This window comes from Podarcis pityusensis, assembly GCF_964106645.2.
Source record: "Podarcis pityusensis genome assembly, chromosome: 6".
In the NCBI taxonomy this organism is placed as follows: domain Eukaryota; kingdom Metazoa; phylum Chordata; class Lepidosauria; order Squamata; family Lacertidae; genus Podarcis; species Podarcis pityusensis.
The window spans coordinates 3,216,349-3,239,065 of NC_138030.1; the positions used below are offsets into that span (position 1 = coordinate 3,216,349).

Below are 22,717 nucleotides of genomic sequence, written 5' to 3' on the forward strand. Positions count from 1 at the left end.
TCTTCTTCTTCTTCTTCTTCTTCTTCTTCTTCTGTTTTCATGTTGTAAGCTGCCCTGTGATCCTCGGATGAAGGGCAGTATAAAAAATTCAATAAAATAAATAGATAAATGAACAAGTCACTGGGTGACCCCACTGGGTTTTAGTATTGTGGCAGAGGGAGTATCAACAAGAACAACAACTCAGCAGTGATGGAGCCAGATGGAGCCAGATGGGGCCACCACCAAGAAAGCCTTGTTCCCAGTTCCTGGTTCGATTCCTGGCAAGTCCAGGTAGAGCTGGAAAAGAAGAACTCTTTTTGTCCGGCTTTTTCTCAACCTTGCGTCCCCAGACATTGTTGAACTACAAATCCCATCATCCCTGACTACTGGTCCTGCTAGCTAGGGGTGATGGGAGTTGGTAGTCTAACAACATCTGGTGACCAAAGATTGAGAACGGCTGGACTGGAAGGTAAACAAACGAAGGGATTCAGGAAATGGGAAGGGGGAAATGTTCAAGTCAAGCATTTAGCCCATTGGGACTGGTAGGACGGAAAGCAAGGAGGTCAACAGCAGGTGGCGCCAGGGGCAATGACAGGCAGGTCCAACTAATTCTGGTCCTTCTCCCTGCTGAGTCTTACAAGGGCAACACAGAGATGGAGGAGGAAGAATATGATGGGCAGTGCCACCCCTGGGACTGGTGGTTGTAAGTGAGAAGGCAGGCTGGCGATCGCTGCTGAATGACAGATTTGAGCCTGTTGGGTTACTGCCCCATTTGCCCAAAGAGAGCAAATGTAGTTTGCCCCTCACAGTTCCTAGCAGCCCTTAACAAACTCCAGTGCCCCTAATTCTTTGAATTCTGCATCCTATGTGCTTTAAAGGTACAGGAGCTTCCAGATGGCCTGTTTACTGAGAATTCATCTGGATTTGTTTTTCAGGGGGATTACACAGGATTGGCGATTTAATATGCCTTCGCTTGGATTTTTTTGCAGGGAGATGACGTAGCGGTGGTCTAATGACCATCCACTTGGAATTGTTTGTGGGGAGGCTAGACAGCGGTGCATCAAAACCAGCACTGCCACACATTTTCCAGCTAATTTCCCTGTCACCTGTTGCAAAAACACTGTATTCTGTCCCTTTTCTCCGCGTGTCAATGAGAAAGAACCCAGCAGGATCTTGAATCATTGATGGGAGGAGAAGAGAGTGATGCTTCCCCTTTGGCCAGTAAGATGTTCAGAACACTTTCAAGTCCTGTTTCATTGGATGAATTTCTTGAATATACAGTATGGACAAGGCGCTTGGATGGGTTTGGGAAACTACTTGTGCTCTGGACCTTTGTCCCTCATGGCTGATAAAATCCAGCAGGGAGGAGACAGCTGTCTGGGCCAGGGAGGTGGTCAGTGCCTCTTTACTTGATGTTTTTATCCCCAAAAAAGTTTTTGATTTGAGTTTCCATTGAAATGAGGCTGTATTTTAATATTTTAATGTTGTATTTTAATCTTGTTTTTAAGTTGTATTTCAATCAATTTGTTTTTATATCGGGTGTTAGCCGCCCTGAGCCCGGTCTTGGCTGGGGAGGGCAGTGTATAAATAAAAATTATTATTATTATTATTATTATTATTATTATTATTATTATTTACGAGAGGGGGTGTTTTTTTGGCGGAGTGATGAGGCCACTGCTTAAGCAACCACCCCTAAATTCTGAGAACCTACTCAACTACCAGCCAGTTACCAACACCCCTTTTGGGAGCAGAAAGTTATTGAGCAGTAATTTCTAGCATTCGCTAGCTTCTTAGATTTATGGGCGCTTTTGCACCCCCAAACTATGGTACCCCAAATCTGTAATAATATGATGCATCCTGGGCGGGGATGTGGTAAGGCTCTATCAGAGGGACAAGATGGGCCAGCCTGGCTTCTCCCCTGGTTCTGCTGAGAGACCAGCTCCGCCAAGCCTCTCCTTCCATCACCTGCAGCGGAGAAAGTGAAAGACAGCAGAGCCACTCCATCTGCTCAGCTTGGAGACCAAGACAGTTTCATCCCTCCTCTGTTTTCCATTCCAGCTGGTGTTTTACAAGAACTTTGTCACTAGGAACTAGTGCCTGAGTTTGCATTTTTCCTCCTTCCTCCCAGGCCCTTTTCCTTTTGTGCCATGTCTCTGTCAGGAGCTCGTCCTACACTCGAGTAGGACTCTGGCAGAGACACATGCCTGACTGGCATGTTCCCTCCCTCCTGGTTGATCGTTCGGGAGCTTCAAAAGCTTTCTTCAGCCCGAACATCACAGCGACCAATGCCAACCGACACCGGCACACTTAGGGATCCGCAGAGTCTTCGCAGCTTGCATAACAGACCTCAGCAACTCAGCATTTTGGCTAATCTACTTTATTTACATATAAACACACACAGAGCACTGCAACATCGCTCCCTCTTTCTCTAGCATCAGACAGCAAAGAGAAAAAGAACAAAGGACAATAGTCCTACTTCACGGAACACAGTAACACAAACATCCTGTCTCCATCACTTCTCACTCTCTGGAGTCAAAACATACACCGTCATGTGATAGACAACAATCCCATGACTGCAATCATGGAGCAGGAATTCTAACAGTCTCAGCCTGTGGGAAAGGACGGTCTTTGGGTTGTTGTTTTTTCTCTTTACCAATTGTATGCAAACCTGCATATGGGAACCATTTCAGAGTGGGATAAAATGTTTTATATAAGCACATGAATAACATTCGGGGTTTGGGGGGGAGGTAGAATGCTGTAGCAAGTAGGCTCTATCGGTCACCCCAAAATTAGTTGCAGAGAGAAGAAACACCAAGGTGACCTATTTCAGCAAAACCGGACGTCTTCATCTGCCCCACCTGCAGTAAAGCCCATCTCTTCCATATCAGTTTCTACAGCCACAGCAGGCGCTGTGACTCTCCAACAGTTTGACGTTTCCCCCAAAGAAGCACTCTCCCATTGCCTCCCAAAACAGACAGATGCCAACAACTGGTTCTAACATTGTTTTATTTCTGGTGGCTTGAGGAAGGGGTCAGAGAAATCTGATTTATTTCTTTATTAGCGTTTCGAAACCACTTGGCATTTAAAAACATCTAAGCCAGATACAAAAGCAACATGCAAAAACAAAAAACAGCATCATAAAAGCAGGTACACAACATGGAAACCAGTAAAAGCAGTCTTATAAATACAAAGTTTAAAAAGGAACTTGGTATTAACAGGGCAAAGGTTAAGGACATTCACGGCACAGGAGCAGTGGTGGAAAATGCCAATTTTTCAGGCTACCCCACACTGTGATTTTCTGTAGGGCGTGGTGCCACAAGTAGAATTTTCCCAGTTGTTTCCAAAAGGCGTTGTGGGATTACTAGAGGTGGGTGCTAAGAGGCAAGGGGGCAGGTGGAGGTGAGTGGCTGCCATTTCCTAGCAACAGATGAGCTAGCCAAGGGGAACCTCTCCTGACTTGGTAAGATCAATCGCTGTGCCAAAGCCGGTCCTACTGTTAGGCAGTGTGAGGCAGCTGCCTTAGGCAGCAGCTGCTGAAGGATGACAATTGTGGGATAACCAGCCTCAGACATCCCAAATGAAGGGGTTAATACCATAGAGTAAGCTGTCCAGCCAGGCTTAGCTAAGTCCTCTTTCCCTCACCTTAGGAGGAACTAGGAAATCAAGCCTTTGTTCACCCCCAGACTGCATGTGAACTTTGGAGTGTGAGGAGCTCTGAGCTGCTCCTTCCACCCACATGGCTTTAACAAGCCTCTCGTGAGTTCCTATAATACCAATATCTAGGAACCTTTACCACTTTCCAACTAAGCAAAGTTTCACTGCCTGTGCAAATTTGCTAAAGTCCATGAACCCGACCTTTGAAAAGCTTGTAAGTAAACCAATGTTTAAGTTACCACTCTTTTACCTATGCTAGGGGAAGAGGGAAACTTTTTAACTGTTAAAAGGGACATTTTTTGGAACTCACTTGAAAGGTCTAACAGCCTTGTTTTTGTGGCTTTAAACTCTGCTCGGGTTCTTGTCCCAAATTTGGATCTTGGCATCTAGGAATTCTCCCATTATATATATCAAGAAACTAAGAAAGTCTAGGATTTTGATTATTTGGGGTATTGAAGGGAAGATTACAGGCCAGTGGAAAGATACAAGCTAAGATTCCTTTCCAAGCCAGGGCCTCACCTGGGATAGAGGCATTAACAGGACAAAGGGTGGTCTTTGGCTGTAATAAATTATGATGATGGTGGACAAGGGGTGTTGATGGCCCATCTAGGAGATATTGAGCCTGGAGAGACAGAAGGTTGCCAGGATAACTGGCTGTGAAGTGTCAGGAAAAGAGAGTCTTTAGAGCAAGATGTGCTGGGAAGAAAAAGGGAGAGAGAGAGAGGGGGGGGGGGAGAGAGAGAGAGAGAGAGAGAGAGAGAGAGAGAGAGAGAAAGGAGAGATCCATCTTGGGCAGGTTGGCTGAAGGCTGGCTGGGAAAGATGCTTTTGACTCAGGTGTTGCCATGCCGTTGGGGACAAGCCCCTCTTGAAATGTCCATGCTGTAAGATCTGGACTCCCTCCAGGCAGACCAAATGTGTCAATATGTGAATAAACCATATTTCTTAAAGCTATGGCAGTCTGCGCCGTGTCTTCAATTCTCCAAAAGGAGCACATACTCCGGGCGAGTGCCTGGAACGCCCTGGGATCTTGCTATCGCTCAGTAGAGGGTGGGGTTGGTACCTAGCTTTTTGTAACAATATTTTCCAAGAGGTGGAGGACAGGGCTGTGCATGAAACGGGCTCTGTTTTGCATTTCCTTAAGCTAGTCTGCTCTTCTCAGGCGGGGCAGAAGGCAGCATCCCAGTATCTGAATTGAAGGAAGGTGCAACTTTCAGTCCTGTTGGCTTTTAGACGTGGAACTGGAGGGTGATGACATCTTGTCCTCTGGCTTCAGGCAGCAAAATATTTTGGGCTGGCTTTGCACTGTCCCATCTCTGCCCAAACCTGACTTCCCCAGGAAAGGCCCAATGTCCCCGCATTGTCCTTGATCACTGCCTCAAATGGCTCCTGAGCATGGAAGGTGAGCATCTTGGAAAAAACTCTGAGGCAGGAACAGGGGGCAGCTGCCTTTCCTCTTCCTTCTGGGTGCCCCTCACGGCTATACAGCAGCCTGGGGCTGGTGGACCAGGTCAGTGGCGATGAACATGTGTCCCTGCAGAGGGTGGAAAAGCCAACAATGCTAAGATTCTGCTCTACCTCATATATCTCCAGTCTGCTTTACAATCAAGTTTTTAATGTTTGATGTTTTAGTGGTCTAAACCACTGAGCCTCTTGAGCTTGCCGATCGGAAGGTAGGCGGTTCGAATCCCCACAATGGGGTGAGCTCCTGTTGCTCGGTCCCTGCTCCTGCCAACCTAGCAGGTCAAAAGCACGTCAAAGTGCAAGTAGATAAATAGGTACCGCTCCGGCGGGAAGGTAAATGGCGTTTCCGTGCGCTGCTCTGGTTCGCCAGAAGCGGCTTAGTCATGCTGGCCACATGACCCGGAAGCTGTACACCGGCTCCCTCGGCCAGTAAAGCAAGATGAGCGCCGCAACCCCAGAGTCGTCCGCAACTGGACCTTAAGGTCAGGGGTACCTTTACCTTATATTTGTTGGAAACTGCCCAGAGTGGCTGGGGCAACCCTGTCAAATGGGCAGGGGGCAAATAATAAATGTATTATTATTATTAAGTGGGGTTTTTTACATTTAATTCCTGAACAATTTCTTGCAAAAAGAAGTTGTTCTTTCTTTTCCCTTCTGCATCATTTTTAAAGGCACTTTATACAATGAAATTCCATAGAAAGCTAAAGCACCTGCCCCCCCCAAAGGTGCTTCTGGACAGTCCCTATTTTGTGGGTTGGATCCAGTCCCATACCAGCAGATTCAGACTCTGCAATTATAGTGCATTGGGAGGTCTTGCACTGCAAACCAATTTACACCACCCCAAAGAGGACTTTTAGACATAAGGAAAGTGATGGAGTGGAATGCACCAGGAAACAGAGGATATCTCTTGCTTGGTGAAACACCATACACAACCCCCCCCCAAACAAATCACTCATTACAAATCAGTAACTAGTCAGTGTTACTCCATGTAGTAACATTGCTAACCTCCATGTAGACAAACCAAACAAGAAACCTGTTTATTAAGCATTCTAGCTGATTTGTCTTAGGAGAGGCCAGATGACGTTGGGTCAAAGCCACAGTGTCCAGTGTGTTTCGCGTCATTTTCCTTATCGCAAAAAGGCTGATCTGGAGGTAGCAGGTTTGTCACTCAAGACCTTACCATCAACAGTGACTGTGGCACCTGATTTTGCAGGTATGCCGTTGAGAAAGCAGAAACCGCAACCATCTTGAAGTGTCTTAGATAATCTGAAAGTGAGGGGCAATCTCGGAAGTAACCCATTCCGGTACTTCTGGGTTTGCCGCAGACGTTTGCCAGAATGGACGCTAGACAAGGTGGACGTTCGTGGAGGTATTACTGTACAGTGGTACCCAAGTCTTTCTGCAAACTTCCATAAATAAAGCATTATATATACAGTCGTACCTTGTTTTGCTAGCCAAAAAGGACACAGGGCAAAGCTCCATGTCTATCCATGCGCTCAGAGTGGTTTGTGCTTCTGCACATGTGCGAAGCATGATTTAGTGCTTCTGTGCATGTGTGAAGTGCAATTTAGTGCCTCTGCGCATGCGCAAGCGGCAAACCTGGAAGTAACCCATTCCAGTACTTCTGGGTTTGCCGTGGACGTTTGCCGGAACGGACGCTAGACAAGGCGGACATTCGCGGAGGTATTACTGTATGCCACCTTTGGGCATTTATATTCCACTTTTTATGCAAGGAGATCAAGGTGCCATTCATGGTTCTCTCCCCCCCCCCACCTCATTTAATCCCCACAACAAACCTGTGAGGTAGGTTAGACTGAGAGGCAGTGACCGGCCCAAGGTCATCCCCAGTGAGAGCTTCATAGCTGTGTGGGGATTTGAACCCTGTTCTCTCAGGGTCGCGGGTGGCGCTGTTAAACCACTGAGCCTAGGACTTGCCAATCAGAAGGTCGGCGGTTTGAATCCCCGCGATGGGGTGAGCTCCCATTGCTGGGTCCCTGCTCCTGCCAACCTAGCAGTTCGAAAGCACGTCAAAGTGCAAGTAGATAAATAGGTACCACTCTGGCGGGAAGGTAAACGGCGTTTCCATGCGCTGCTCTGGTTCGCCAGAAGCGGTTTAGTCCTGCTAGCCACATGACCCGGAAGCTGTACGCCGGCTCTCTCGGCCAATAAAGCGAGATGAGCACTGCAACCCCAGAGTCGGCCACGACTGGACCTAATGGTCAGGGGTCCCTTTACCTTTACCTCTCAGGTCTTAGTCCAACACTCTAACCACTGCACCACACAGCCTCAGTTTATTCCAAAGAGCGCAATACTTCGGCAAAGGCTGTATCCTTACCCATTGTTTGTGAGGGCTGTGTGGATTCACCTTTTCAGGGAAGAAAGGCATTTGCAAAATTCTCTGTTCCAGCTTTCCTCAACCAGTACAGCCATCCAGATGTTTGGGCTGAAACTCCCACCAGCCCCAGTGAGCACAGCTGGAGCTACTGGGAGTTGTAGTTGGAGAAAGCTTCTCTTTTCTTTTATCACTTTCGCTGCCGACTCTTCCTAAAAGGCCCTCAGGCGTCCTCAAAGTGCATCTCAAGTAGTAGTAGTAGTAATAATAATAATAATAATAATAATAATAAATTTATTTACACCCCGCACATCTGCCTGGGTTTCCCCAGCCACTCTGAGTGGCTCCCAATAGAATATTAAAAACATGATAAATACATCAAACATTTAAAAACTTCCCTGAACAGGGCTGCCTTCAGATGTCTTCTAAAAGTCAGGGAGTTGTTTATTTCCTTGACATCTGATGGGTGGGCGTTCCACAGGGCGGGCGCCACCACCGAGAAGGCCCTCTGCCTGGTCATATCTTGCTTTCTCCTCACAGAAGGCATCGCCTTGTGTTGGCATCTGACCTTGGCATGCGACTGGGCCTTGTCTTGTCCAATCTCTCTTGGGTTCCATTTTGGGTCCCGGGCGCCATCTTAGCTCCTGAATGATGCCATCAAAAATCATGCTTCCTAACTGACCTTAATCACCCAGAAACATGACCTGGTCTGAGCATGACCAAAGGGAACCATCAAAGCTCTCTCGACTCCTGGAGCGGAATTAACGGCGCCGCCTTTTGACATTTTTTGCCTGGTGACATTTGCAGCCTTCTCAGACTTTGCCCGAACGTGACGGACCTGCTTCAACTTAATCAGATCAAGCCGTGAGCTGAAAAGAGCAAAGCTTTGTTCTCTGCACCCCATTGTAAGCGACAATATCAAGATCCATTGTGCAAAAAGGAATTTCAGCTGTGCCTTCTTGGCTCTGGGGAAAATCAGAGTCCCTCTCTGGACTGAACAGTCCCCTGGTCAGAACACCCTGTTTTGTCCAGATGATAAAGCCAGTCTTGAGCTAAGATCGCTGCTTGGCACCTTGCCTCACCTACTTGGGAGGAGAGTCTGATCCCAACCCATGCTGGTTCCAGGTTCTCCTGTTCCTGGGCCAGACAGCCTCCAACCTGCAGAGAGTTCTGCTCCTTACTTCCATTCTCACCAGCTGCTCCTGCTGAACACCCTCTTCTTCCTCATTGCCATGGCTTGCTTGCTTGCCTGGCATTAAGGAGCGTATACCTGAAGGAGAGTCTCCACCCCCATCGTTCTGCCTGGACGCTAAGGTCCAGCTCCGAGGGCCTTCTGGCGGTTCCCTCACTGCGAGAAGCCAAGTAACTGGGAACCAGGCAGAGTGCCTTCTTGGTAGTGGCACCCGCCCTGTGGAACACCCTCCCACCAGATGTCAAGGAAATAAACAACTACAGTGGTACCTCGCGTTACAGACACTTCAGGTTACAGACTCCGCTAACCCAGAAATAGTACCTCGGGTTAAGAACTTTGCTTCAGGATGAGAACAGAAATCTCATGGCGGTGGGAGGCCCCATTAGCTAAAGTGGTGCTTCAGGTTAAGAACAGTTTCAGGTTAAGAACAGACCTCCGGAATGAATTAAGTTCTTAACCTGAGGTACCACTGTATCTGACTTTTAGAAGACATCTGAAGGCAGCCCTGTTTAGGGAAGTTTTTAATGTGTGACATTTTAATGTATTCTTAATCTTTGTTGGAAGCTGCCCAGAGTGGCTGGGGAAACCCAGCCAGATGGCCGGGTACAATTATTATTATTATTATTATTATTATTATTATTGATTGCTCCTATCTTCTGGGTTGACAAAGTCTGGTTCACAAGCAAAGTGAAGCCGCCACACCTCTCCCACCAGTAGGAACTCACCTTGTTCATCATGACAGTAGAGTTCAGTAAACTGGAGCCGTATAAGTTTGGAAGAGCAATCGCTTGCTTCAGCCGTTCTACAGAAATGCAAACGATTTGTTTAGCTGAAAGTTTAACGTTGCCTTTCGGGGTAAAGCTGTCCCAAGACACCCAATACCATGTAAATAGCAAGGGGCAGTGGTGGCCACCAACCTAAATGGCTTTAAAAGGGAATTGGACAAATTCATGGAAGAGAAGAGGCCTATCGATGGCTTGGAAGCTGGTCAACTCTCCTTCCTTGGAGGTTTTTAAGCAGAGGTTGGGTAGCCACCTGTCAGGGATTATTTAGCTGTGAATCTAAAAATAGGATCCCATGAATTTAAAAGGTTCATGGGATCCTATTCTAAAGCCCATAGAAGTGGCCTTATTCGAAGTCAGGAGCCATTGGCCATCTCGGCCCAGTATATCTGAAGGAGCGTCTCCACCCCCATCGTTCTGCCAGGACACTGAGGTCCAGCGCCGAGGGCCTTCTGGCGGTTCCCTCACTGTGAGAAGCCAAGTTACAGGGAACCAGGCAGAGGGCCTTCTCGGTGGTGGCGCCTACCCTGTGGAACGCCCTCCCACCAGATGTCAAAGAGAAGAACAACTACCAGACTTTTAGAAAACATCTGAAGGCAGCCCTGTTTAAGGAAGCTTTTAATGTTTAATAGACTATTGTATTTTAATATTCTGTTGGAAGCCGCGCAGAGTGGCTGGGGAAACCCAGCCAGATGGGCGGGGTAAAGGTAAAGGGGTAAAGGGACCCCTGACCGTTAGGTCCAGTCGCGGACGACTCTGGGGTTGCGGCGCTCATCTCTCTTTATTGGCCGAGGGAGCCGGCGTACAGCTTCCGGGTCATGTGGCCAGCATGACTAAGCCGCTACTGGCGAACCAGAGCAGCGCACGGAAACGGCGTTTACCTTTCTGCCAAAGTGGTACCTATTTATCTACTTGCACTTTGACGTGCTTTCGAACTGCTAGGTTGGCAGGAGCAGGGACCGAGCAACGGGAGCTCACCCCATCGCGGGGATTCGAACTGCCGACCTTCTGATTGGCAAGCCCTAGGCTCAGTGGTTTAACCCACAGCGCCACCCACGTCCCGATGGGCGGGGTATAAATAATAAATTATTTATTATTATTATTCAGCTCTGTACTGTTGACACTGGCTGGCAGCATCTCTCCACAACTTCAGGCAAGAGATTCCAGGGGACTGAAAATGAGATCTTTTGCATGCAAAGCAGATGCTCCATCCCAAATAAGGTGGGAGGTGGCAGAGGAAGGGGGACCCCCAGCAGAAGCGGGAGAGGAAAACTGTTGTGCACTCACTGTTGAGCCTTGACATCCCCAAGTTGCTGGCTGCCTTCAGCAGCGTCTCCAAAACAGTCACCTGTGTAGCACAAATACAGTGGGTTTGAAAAGTGGAGTAATCAAACATCTAGAAATGTAGGGTCACCATACAGGAAGCAGGGAGCTTTTCAGCCTGAGAGCCACATTCTCTTCTTCTGGGGGCCACATGGCAGTGTTGGGCAGGGCCAGAGGCTAAGCAGGCCGGGAAACCAATGCAAACTTTATTTATTCTATTATTTCATAAAATGCATGCACCTGGAAAAACAATGTACATGAAGGACTGCACATGTGAAAGGGATTTTTTTTTTATAAGATGTAACTGAGGTGCTGTTTGTAAGATGAAAAAAGTAGCCAGCTGGAAGAATGGTTTGACGGCAAGTGAAGGATGTCAACTGGACTCTAAATGAGAAATGATTTGGCTATGCGAGGAAATGATGGTGGTCATATGTTTGGAACAGGAGCGGGAAACCTGATTTTTAGGAATTGTACAGTCATACCTCGGGCTGAAGTTGCTTCAGGTTGAGCATTTTCAGGTTGCGCTCCGTGGCGACCCGGAAGTAACAGAACGCATTACTTCCAGGTTTCGCCGATCGCGCATGTGCAGATGCTCATAATGATGTCACACGCATGCGCAGAAGTGGGAAATCACAACCTGCACACGTGCAGATGCGCAGACGCGAGTTGCGTTCTGCTCTGGATGAGAAACGGGGCTCCGGAACGGATCCCGTTCGTATCCAGAGGTACCACTGTATTAAATGAAATTAATTTGGTTTGATTTGTAATAATTTGGAAAAATAATAAAACAAACATGGGGGGGGGGAATCGTTTTCCCCAGACGTCTGCCCCTTCCTATCTATCTATCTATCAATCATCTATCTATCTATCTGTCTGTCTATCTATCTATCTATCTATCTCTATCTCTTTTGAGAACCCGGACGTATAGTTTTAAGCAGTGCTTAAAAAAAATGTCTAAAAAAAATGTTTAGGGGTATTCTTATTTTCCTACTCATATTGAAATACTGCCCCTCAATGAGGCCAAACTTAGATTCACAAAAAGTTGAGGGGTATGCGTACCCCTGTGTCCCCCCAGAAAAAAAGCACTGGTTTTAAGGAGGGAAGAGTGTGTGTGCACTTTTTTTTTTTAACGCGTGCTCCAAAGGTCTTCTCTTACTACATTAGGGATTATATAGATATATCTGAAATTTCATGCATATCAATTAATATCTTGACCCTGCTCCACTGAATTGAAATTTCAGCCTTTACGACATAGGAAAACGGCCCTAGTAAACAGCTATTTTCATGGAGGACGGTCAAGATATTAACTGATATGCACGAAATTTCAGATACAGTGGTACCTCTGGTTGCGAACGGGATCCGTTCCGGAGGCCCATTCGCAACATGAAAAGAACACAACCCGCAGCGGCGCATCTGTGCACGCACGGGTTGCGATTCACCACTTCTGCGCATGCGCATGATGTCATTTTTCGCTTCTGCGCATGCGCGAGCGACGAAACCTGGAAGTAACCCTTTCTGGTACTTCCAGGTCGCCGCGGGACGTAACCTGAAAGGACGTAACATGAAGCGGACGTAACATGAGGTATGACTGTATAGCTATATAATCCCTAGTGTAGTAAGATAAGACCTTTGGAGCAGGCATTTTCAAAAAAAAGTTTTTTATGAACCACCCTAATGTGCACAGCTAGGTGCATCTCACAATCCCAGTCTCCAGATTCCAAGCCCCACCCATTCCTTCATCCTCCTGAGCTCCTCCTCTATACTCACCCTGATCTCGCCAACCTTGGACCATTCCTTGGACAGGCGCAACCTGCAGGGTACACAGAAGGATGAGAAAGCACCGTCGGGGTTCATTTATGCCAGGGGTCCCCAAACTAAGGCCCACGGGCCAGATAAGGCCCGAGGGACTCGTTTATCCAGCCCGCAGCAACACCAGCCGCCCGCCGCCACCGCCCACTCTTACCAGCGCTGCACTGCGCGGCTGCCCACTTCCGGGTCGGAGGAGCACTGGAAATAGCTTGTGCACATGCGCAAGCATTATTTGTGCATGTGCAAGCATTATTTCTGGTGCACATCTGGGTCGGAGGAGGCCCCTGCACATGCGCACAACCTATTTCCGGTGCTCCTCCGACCTGGAAGTGAGCCGGAAATAGCATGTGCGCACACATATGGGCACACACTCCCCCATCCTCCGGCCCGCCACGCGATCGGCGCTGGAGACACCGGCCCGAGGTACGGTAAGTTTGCTGACTCCTGTTTTATGCTCTTGGGAACATTTGCTTCTTCATTCCATTTCTTATATCCCACCTTTTCCCTCCAGTTAAGCTCAAGGGGGTATATGCATTGTTCTCATTTAATCCTCCCAACAGCCCTGTGAGGTAGGTTAGGCTGACAGGCAGTGACTGGCCCCTCAGGTCACCCAATGAGCTTAATGGCCAAGTTGGGATTTAAACTCCCATCTCCCAGGTCCTTCCATCTGCACCCAGCGATGCCAGGGACCGAACTCGGAGCTTTCTGCATGCAAAGCAGGTGGTGATGGGCAGGGGCAATTAATAATAATAATAATAATAATAATAATAATAATAATATATTATTATTATTATTTATACCCCGCCCATCTGGCTGGGTTTCCCCAGCCACTCTGGGTGGCTTCCAACAAAACACTAAAATACAATAACCTATTAAACATTAAAAGCTTCCCTAAACAGGGCTGCCTTTAGATGTCTTCTAAAAGTTTGGTGGTTATTTTTCTCTTTGACATCTGGTGGGAGGGCGTTCCACAGGGCGGGTGCCACCACCGAGAAGGCTTTCTGCCTGGTTCCCTGTAACTTGGCTTCTCGCAATGAGGGAACCGCCTGAAGGCCCTGGCGCTGGACCTCAGTGTCTGGACAGAATGATGGAGGTGGAGATGCTCCATCAGGTATACTGGACCGAGGCCCGTGCAATAATAATAATAATAATAATAATAATAATAATAATTGCACGGAGGCCCGCATTAAAGGTGAGAGAACAGCAGGTGGGAATCCTGCGCTAATCCTGGGGATTGGGGAAGGGGAGTGCGGAATAAGAGGAAGACCCTGGAGCCATAGAAGAGGAGCGATACTCACTTTTTCAGGGCCACAGAAGCCCCGGCATAGCCAAGGGACTTCCCAGACTTCCCAGGCTTAAGAAGGGGTTGTCCCGTGAGGTTGGCGTCCTGTAAGCCAAAGTGAGAGAATAGCCAGAAGAGTATGAGCAGAGTCTGGGTTGGGTGATGCATCTAAGGCCGTTCATGCTTCCTGTGAGCATCGGGGAATGGTATGTAGGAATAATCGCTGGGTTGCGGAGCATGTCGGGATCTCCGCTCAGCCAAGCTCATCTTCTGGAATCGCCCTCCCGACAAATAATTAACGGCCTGAGCCTTTGATGAGGCTCCAAGGCACGTTCCCCCATTCAGCAGAGAATCCAAAACAGCACGCGGAAGTGATGAGATTTATGGCTACATGCTATGCTTTATTTCTAAGCTACGCAGACAGCAAAGAAATATACATCCTCTCCCTGTGACAGCAGAGAGCAACTGAACCAAAGAACAAAGAAACAAAGAAACCAGTACGCCACATCCGTCTCCCTTCTCCCGTGAGACTTCCAATAGCCTGGACTGTCTCGGGAATGTAAACAGAGCCTTGTGACTCTAAGCAGCTGCTCAGTTGCAAACAGAAAGTAACAGAGCACACTTCCGCCTGCGGACAGGCTCAGCTGTCTGCACGCGTGACCTTGGGGTGTGGAGCACACTCCCCCTCACAGATAAGGCCACAGCTGTCTGAACATCTTGCCCTCTGTCTAACCTTTTGCGGTCTTACTAGTCTGCCGTGTCCTGTCTGTGACCTTTGTCTCTGAGACCTTTGTCTCTTTCGTCATACATTGTGCAAGGGGAAAATGACGCGGTGGAAACAGGTGCCAAAGTAACTTTGTACCACCCCACGATCTCGGGACGGAAAGATGCATAAAGGTCACAGCCCAAAATGTATCTGCCTGGGTTTGCATATTGTGCCAATAAAAGGAGCCTTCACAGAGCTAGCCGGCAGCTTGCTTGTGCACAGCTCACCTGCATTATCAACTCCTGCCTCATGTCCTTCACTTCAGGTAGGGCAGAAGGTTGGGAGCCAAACAGCAGGTGGCGCTAAACCAACAATGGAGGAAGCCAGAGCCAACGGCAGCGAGGGCCGACTCGTTCGGGCTTCGTCCCCATCCACCCTGAGCCGGGGAGGGAAGAAGCCGACAGGCAAGATCACTCTCTGGGCTAGCTTTAAGTAAGAAAGCAGGGGCAGCCTCCCCTTACAGCTCCCAAAAGCACACTTATAAAATTGTAGAGCTGGAGGGGCCCTAGGGTCATCTAGTCCAACCCCGTGCGACGCAGGCACTGTTTTGCTGCGCTAGTAGCAGCAGCAGACCTGTGACACACACCTCCCAACACACTCATCCTTTAAGACAGTTCACATTGCAGCCTCACCACCACCTCATAGAAGGACAGGGATCTCCGTTCCTCCACCAACCCCACCTGTTAACGATGCTTACAATATTCAGCAGGAACACGGAGGCCAGGCTGGCGTTCGGGAGGATGACGAAGGCCTCTGCAGACGCAAAGAGCGTGACCTCCATCCCGGTGGGCTGGAAGCGTATTTCAGGTTCCTTTTGGGCAGCCAGGTGGAACTCCATGGGCATATTTGGAAAGCGCTCGTTCAGCTGCGGAGGGGAGAAAAGAGAGGCGCTGCGATGGAACGGGTGTTTCATTACGATTGGGTCAGTGGCACGGGGAGAGATCAATATTTCTGCGCCCGGGGGGTGCTTCCACATGAGAATCATTACGGGGTGGGTGCGTCTTGCTAAATGCAAGGTGGTTCTTTTAATGAGATTCAGTGAGGATGCCTGCTTGAGATCAAGAGGCAGGGAGTTCCAGGTGCCGCCACACTAAATGATCAAGTTCTTACAAATGTGGAATGGGGGTTTTGCGGCATCTACATTGGTGTCATCAAAAATATTCAGTACTTTGAGATTGTTCTTGTGCAGCTGTGCTCCTTTGCACCCGTCTTGCCAAATGCAAGATAAAAGGAGATTCAGAAGCAATGCAAAACACAAGTGAGCGGGAAGAAGAAGATTTTATTTCTAAACAGCAAGCAATACAGTGGTACCTCGGGTTAAGTACTTAATTCATTCCAGAGGTCTGTTCTTAACCTGAAACTGTTCTTAACCTGAAGCACCACTTTAGCCTCCTGCTGCTGCCGCACCGCCGGAGCACGATTTCTGTTCTCATCCTGAAGCAAAGTTCTTAACCCGAGGTACTATTTCTGGGTTAGTGGAGTCTGTAACCTGAAGCGTCTGTAACCTGAAGCGTATGTAATCCGAGGTACCACTGTATATACATACCAAGCGTAGCTAGCTAGTGCAGATTATTAATTAGCTAGCCCCCTCTTCCAATACCGCACGTTCCTCCAAACAATGTCTAACATCAAAGGAGGTCAGAAGGTACCCTGCATCATCACTTCCTTCCAACAAATTAAAGGCTGTTCACAGCCGTCAAAGAGCAGAACAAGAGATAGAGAGGGGAAGTAAACAGAGGCAGGAAGAAATGACCATGTCAGATCACTAAACTCCTCGAAATACAAATATCTTCCGGAAAAGATTGCCCCTACAGCAGGGGTTATGCTAGAAAAACGCAAACTGTGCTGCTGATATAAGTAGTGTGACTCACGCAACACGTTGGCGATTAATATACACAGAACAATATTTATACATTCTTTATCAACCTTCTGAGAAAAATACAAAACATAAACAAAGCCACAGAGACTTGCGAACTACCCAGCCTAAGATGAACTTATAATGTCTGGTTTCAATAGATTTTTCAAAGGCTTAACTCCATCTTTTAGATAAGTTCATGAAGATACCAACAAAAGGTAAGTTTGGTGTTATTCACAGTACCGGGAGATGCCAGTGGAGTTGTAGACAGATGTTAATGAAGTTGTAGTTATAAGTTCATTTTAGGTTGAGTAGTTCTCAAGTCTCTGTGGCTTTGTTTATGTTTTGTATTTTTCTCAGAAGGTTGATAAAGTATGTATAATTATTGTTCTGTGTATATTAATCACCAGCCTACAGCAGGGGTTGGCAAGATTTACCTCGCCTGGGCTGGTTCACTCCCACGGAAATCGCTCCTTGGGTCTGCGCAGACGCAATTTCCACTGCAGCGGAAGCGAGTCTCCGCTCCGCGCTGCGCCAGTTTAGCGCAGTGCACAGGGACTCGCCGAGCGGGTGGCTCGGTTCGGGGGCAGCTCATGGGCCATTTAAATGATGCCCGTGCACCTAGGACATGAAAATTTTATGCAGCATCAACTTTGGCTGTGATTCCTGTGCTGCAGGGGGTTTGACTAAGAGACCTTTGTGATCAACTCTGCAATTCTATGATTCTACGACACAACAAACAAAACCTTTTTGTGACCCATTGCTCCAAAAGAGAGAATATTTCACGAGAGAAAGGATTTCACAAGAGATTTTCAGCTATACATTTGGCTCTTGTGGCTGGGTGGGGCAATCACATTGCCCTCTGTTCCTCCCCACCCCTGGCAATAATTCCCCCACCTTCACAAGACTGAACTCACCTCTGGTACAAATATCCCCACATTCTTGGTGTTCAGACGCAAAGGCAAACTTTTGGGAACCTGAAACGACAACGCGTGTGAATGTTCGATTGGGACAGCCCCAGTTTCCAAGCTGACGCACTGGATTTGCTCTCCGTAATCTTTGGAGATCAGGGACCACCCACACTTCTTCTTGTCCTGGGCCTAGAAAGGTTTTCCGCTTGTCCTGTGTTGTCTAGGACCAGGTATGTGCTTCTTGCCTTTGCCCCACAGTTCTCACTTAGATGAGCTGCTCTTTAGTGCTAAATTGGAACAAACAGCCATCCACAGAAAACCCAATTGCCATTTGTTCAGTGCTAAATATCACATTTCTCTAGGAGAAGTGGGGGGGCAATCGGAGGTGCAATGACAGAGCTACATTTGTGGGGGGGGGGCCTTTGCAACCAGCAACAAGGTCTGGGCAACCACTGCTACCATCTTCCGTGGGGCTGTTCCATGACAGATCACCAGATTTTTTTTTAAAAAAATTAACTACACCACCTCTTATTTTGATTAAAATTGCTGTACCGGATTATCTCACATGCCATAGTCACTGGTGTGAATAAACATTTTCTATGCCTTATTAGTTTCAAGTTATGGTTGCGGGAGTTAGAAGCTTCATTCGTTCCATAGTAGAGCCACACCTTCAGAGGTTTGAATCAGCCCTAAGAGGGGTTCAGGCAAGGATCGGCTTGCCGTACATCGGGAAAATTCCTGACATGTCCTGGTTTTCGGGTGTAAGCATGGTGTCCGGGGGGAATTTAGCTGAATCGGCAAAATGTCAGCAAAAACCCGGATGTATGGCAATGCGATGGAAAAAGCACCGGAAACAGCTCCAAAAGCTTAAAATCACTATCTGGGGGGAATTTGGGCTTGTTCCCCCAAAAAAGCTGGTTTCCTAAAAAAAAAGCTCACAAATTTTTGCAGGAGTCAGGAATTTTACTTTTTGAAATATGGCAAATAAGTCAAGACCCATCAGACCCTGAGAAGTTGCCTCTTGCCCAGTCAGGACATCAGTCCATCTAGCTCAGAATTAATAATTATAATTAATTTACGGAGCACTTCATATGAAGCATCTCAAAGAGCTTTCACAATGCAATAAAAACATATATGAAACAATGCGAGAGAGTTTACTTTTACCTTTGACCCTCTATGTCTGTGTGTCAGTATATCTGATTGTCTACACTCATAGCAGCTCTCTAAGCAGGGACGTAGGAAGGGGGGGAGGGGGTGGCCCACCCCGAGTGTCATCCCGGGGGGGGACAACCCCCCCGGGCAGATCGTCACACTGCCCCCCCTGGGCTCCAGTCGCCACACCAATCACCCCCCTGAGTGCCAATAGCTGCACTGATCACCCCCAATGGGCACTGATTGCTGTGCCGATCACCTCCCTGGGACGCTTAATAATAATAATAATAATAATAATAATAATAATAATAATTTATTTATACCCTGCCCTCCCTGGCCAGGGCGGCTAACACCAGTAAAATTACAATAAAAACATAATAAGGGGGGGGGTGGGACCAATTTAAAATACAGGTTAAAAATACAATTTAAAATGCAGCCTCATTTTAATAGTAGCCCATAGATCAAAACCAGAAGGGGAGGGCAACATAAGGGTCAGACTGAGTCCAAACCAAAGGCCAGGTGGAACAGCAGGCCTTGCAGAAAGATGTCAAGTCCCGCAGGGCCCTGGTCTCTTGTGACAGAGCGTTCCACCACGTCGGGGCCACTACTGAAAAGGCCCTGGCCCTAGTTGAGACCAATCTAACTTTCTTGCGACCTTGGACCTCCAAAATGTTGTCATTTGTGGACCTTAAGGTCCTCCGCGGGGCATACCAGGAGAGGCAGTCCCGTAGGTATGTGGGTCCTTACCACTCGCTGTGGGTGGCACCCCCCTGGTACGCTGGCGCCGCCCCTGCTAGCCCCGCCCCCAGGCAGCTAGTCCTGCCCCCGTGCGCTGCTCCGGGTGCCGGAGCAGCTAGCTCCGCCTCTGTCTCCAAGGATTTGGGCCGGGGACTTTTCAGCCTCGTAGCCTATCAACTGGTGACGCCAGGATTCGAACCTGGGACCGTGTACCTGTGCCTCATGGCCTTGACAGGCCCTGTGCACATCCACACCTCCTTACCATGGCATCCGTGTAGTTCACCCTGAGCGCCCCTGCAGTGTAGTACACAAAGGCAGCTGAGTTGGCGACGAGTTCAGAGATGCCCAGGAGGATCATGGAGTCTGTCTGGTTGGGTAAGAGGAAGGCGGCAGGCTGGAAGGGGCCGCTGTGGAGGGTCTTTCCCACCGTGTAGAACTGACCCTAGGAGAGAAGAGGAGGGAAGATGGTCAACTTGTGGAGGGAGCTCCACAGATTGCCACCTGCCTCATGTCGCAGGAACCCCCCCCAATCATTCAGTTTGTACAAACTTCACACACACACACACACTCACACTACATACGCTATGCTTCTGTTATAAATTCATAGAAAATCAACCATACATCGGATCTGCACCGTTCCACTTTTATTTTACCCCGTGAAGGAAGGACTACAAAATGGGGAAGGTTTGATACAGGACAGCCATAATCCCTTGAGCATACCAGCACATACACAGGAGCCCTGCCCAGTTGCTATGCCAACCCTGATGGTCCTAGACAGAAGACCATCAAGATCACAAAGAACTTGCATATAGGAGTGGATTCAGCAGGACTGGAACAAAGGACAATGATCAGCTCTTCCCTCTGGGGGCAGGAAACTGCCAACTCCCCTTTGTCTCCTGGAAGTGACTCATGGGGAGGGGGAAAGGGGGAACCAGCCAGGTGACAGGACACTCAGGTTACCACCAACTCCTCCCTCAACCCCTCCTTTTTGTGATGTAGTTGTGATGTAGTCTTAGGGGTGTAGTTTGGAGGATTAGTAACTAATTAAAGTTGGGGGTCTTCTTTTGTTCTGGGCTTCCATTTTGCTTCATCTTGTTGCGGGTGGGAGTCCTGTCGCGACAGTATTCAATAAAGGCCAAGCCTACAGGCTGCTGTTTTGCTCCAAGTTATCCTAGTTGGTGTCTTTGTTTTTGTTCAAGGGAGCCCTCGGATTTTCCGTTAATACTCAGAAAGAAGGAAGAATTTGTAGGCAGATCCCAGGTATGAAACCTGTTGGAAGTGTGGGGTGAAAGAAGGCAGTTTCTTCTACATGTGGTGGACATGTGACATAAAGGTAAAGGGACCCCTGACCATTAGGTCCAGTCGTGGCCGACTCTGGGGTTGCGGCGCTCATCTCACTTTATTGGCCGAGGGAGCCGGTGTACAGCTTCCGGGTCATGTGGCCAGCATGACTAAGCCGCTTCTGGCGAACCAGAGCAGCGCACGGAAATGCAAACTGACAAATACTACTTAGAAGTATTTGCTGCCTGCGTTGAAATGTAAGTAAACCTTTTTGCTTTTACTAAAATGTGTGGTTTATTCTTAGCAGCGGGGATAAAGAAGGGAAAGGGCAGCAGATCACAAGCAAACAGCGATAAAAGGTGTAACTGCCTAATTCCTAGCTTCCAGTAGGCTGCAAAAGTGCGCAAGTGTTTTTATTCTGCTAAAAGGGCTTCACGGCCTATTTACTCTCATATTTCTCACACACAGGAGGTTAAAATTTAAATTTACCCATTGAATTCTCAATCCATCTCCATCAAACCACCTTTCCAGTCTCTCTTGTTTTGGACAACTGCTCTGGAAATTGCTTCCCATTCCACCTTGGGAAGGCCGCACAGAAAGAGAAACAGCTATTCAATCTCACAGTGCTACAAAGCTCTACCTACTTTGGGACCAGGCTTCACCAGAAGGCTGGGACGGAGAGGTTTGAAAAAAGGCTTCGCAGATCCACTGACAATCTGAAATTATCTGCTGGATCCCTGCTCCCTCCATCCCCGCAAGGTTCTCATTACCTTCAGGTCCACATTGCATCGATCCACATCAATCACGGGCTTTTCCACCAAGGAATAGTCTATCCCTGCAATGGGGTCCAACTGGGCCGAGACTGGAAAAGGACACGGAGAAAGCCAATGTTTAGCAAGGTGCAGACCAGTGTGCCAAAAATTATTCCCAGAGGGGTGATTTTGAGCTGGTAGCTCCAGGAATACAAGGAGCTTACCATTCATGGTTTTCAGGATTTCCGCAATCTTGCCGATTCCTTTCTTGACCTCCGAACACAGCTGGAAGGGGAGAAAGCCAATAACATTCAGAGGGATGGACAGTGAATGTCACCTGGAGTTCTCTTCCCATCACAAATGGAGAGGGGAAACTGGAACCAGCTGAAGGGGGGGGGGGACACTTAGGAAGGTAGGAAGTGAGTCTGACTATTGGTGTATCCAGATGAATACGGCCTACACTAACTGGCAGCAGCTCTCCATAATTTCAAACAGTTCGGGATCTCCCCGGGGATTGAACCTGTAGCCTTCTGCACGAAGAACAGATGCTCTACCGCAGACGGTCTCACCAGAGTAGTGCATGCTCTAGTTTTAGAAGACATCTGAAGGCAGCCCTGTTTAGGGAAGCTTTTAATGTTTAATAGACTACTGTATTTTAATATTCTGGTGGAAGCAGCCCAGAGTGGCTGGGGAAACCCAGCCAGATGGGTGGAGTATAAATAATAAATCATCATCATCATCATCATCATCATCATCATTTCCTGCTTGGACTACTGCAATGCTCTCTACGTGGGGCTACCTCTGAAGGTGACTGGAAACTACAACTAATCCAGAATGCGGCAGCTAGACTGGTGAATGGGAGCGGCTGCCAGGACCATATAACACCGGTCTTGAAAGACCTGCATTGGCTCCCAGTACGTTTCCGAGAACAATTCAAAGTGTTGGTGCTGACCTTTAAAGCCCTAAAGGGACTCGGTCCAGTATACCTGAAGGAGCGTCTCCACCCCCATTATTCAGCCCAGACACTGAGGTCCAGCTCCAAGGGCCTTCTGGCAGTTCCCTCACTGCGAGAAGTGAGGTTACAGGGAACCAGGCAGAGGGCCTTCTCGGTAGTGGCACCTGCCCTGTGGAACATCTTCCCTTCAGATGTCAAGGACATAAACAACCGTATGACCTTTAGAAGACATCTGAAGGCAGCCCTGTTTAGGGAAGTTTTTAATGTTTGATGCTTGATTGTGTTTTTAATATTCGATTGGGAGCTGCCCAGAGTGGCTGGGGAAACCCAGGCAGATGGGCGGGGTATAAATAATAAATTATTATTATATTATTATTCCGCTCTGGGACTAGGTGATTGCTCCACCACAAACATATGCATTTAATGCTGGGGGCAAAGGATCCTGTGGCTCTCCCAGATGTTGAGGGACTCCAACTCCCATCAGCCCCTGC

General features: G+C 48.2%; 1 protein-coding gene across 3 annotated transcripts in view; it reads right to left on the reverse strand.

Annotated features, from left to right (window-relative positions):
• Positions 1-2,971: 2,971 nt before the first annotated feature.
• LOC308480058 (bactericidal permeability-increasing protein-like) overlaps positions 2,972-22,717 on the reverse strand; it is a 51,797-nt gene continuing 32,051 nt past the window's right edge. For all 3 annotated transcript variants that reach the window (XM_081011327.1, XM_081011328.1, XM_081011329.1), the window contains exons 7-16: positions 21,496-21,556; positions 21,290-21,381; positions 19,501-19,680; positions 17,355-17,414; positions 15,280-15,447; positions 13,833-13,921; positions 12,493-12,535; positions 10,690-10,750; positions 9,346-9,422; positions 2,972-5,166 (exon numbers count right to left, since the gene is read on the reverse strand). In XM_081011327.1, the coding sequence (XP_080867453.1) occupies positions 5,113-5,166; positions 9,346-9,422; positions 10,690-10,750; positions 12,493-12,535; positions 13,833-13,921; positions 15,280-15,447; positions 17,355-17,414; positions 19,501-19,680; positions 21,290-21,381; positions 21,496-21,556 (885 nt within the window). In that variant the 3' untranslated portion in view covers positions 2,972-5,112. The remainder of the gene's footprint in view (positions 5,167-9,345; positions 9,423-10,689; positions 10,751-12,492; positions 12,536-13,832; positions 13,922-15,279; positions 15,448-17,354; positions 17,415-19,500; positions 19,681-21,289; positions 21,382-21,495; positions 21,557-22,717) is intronic.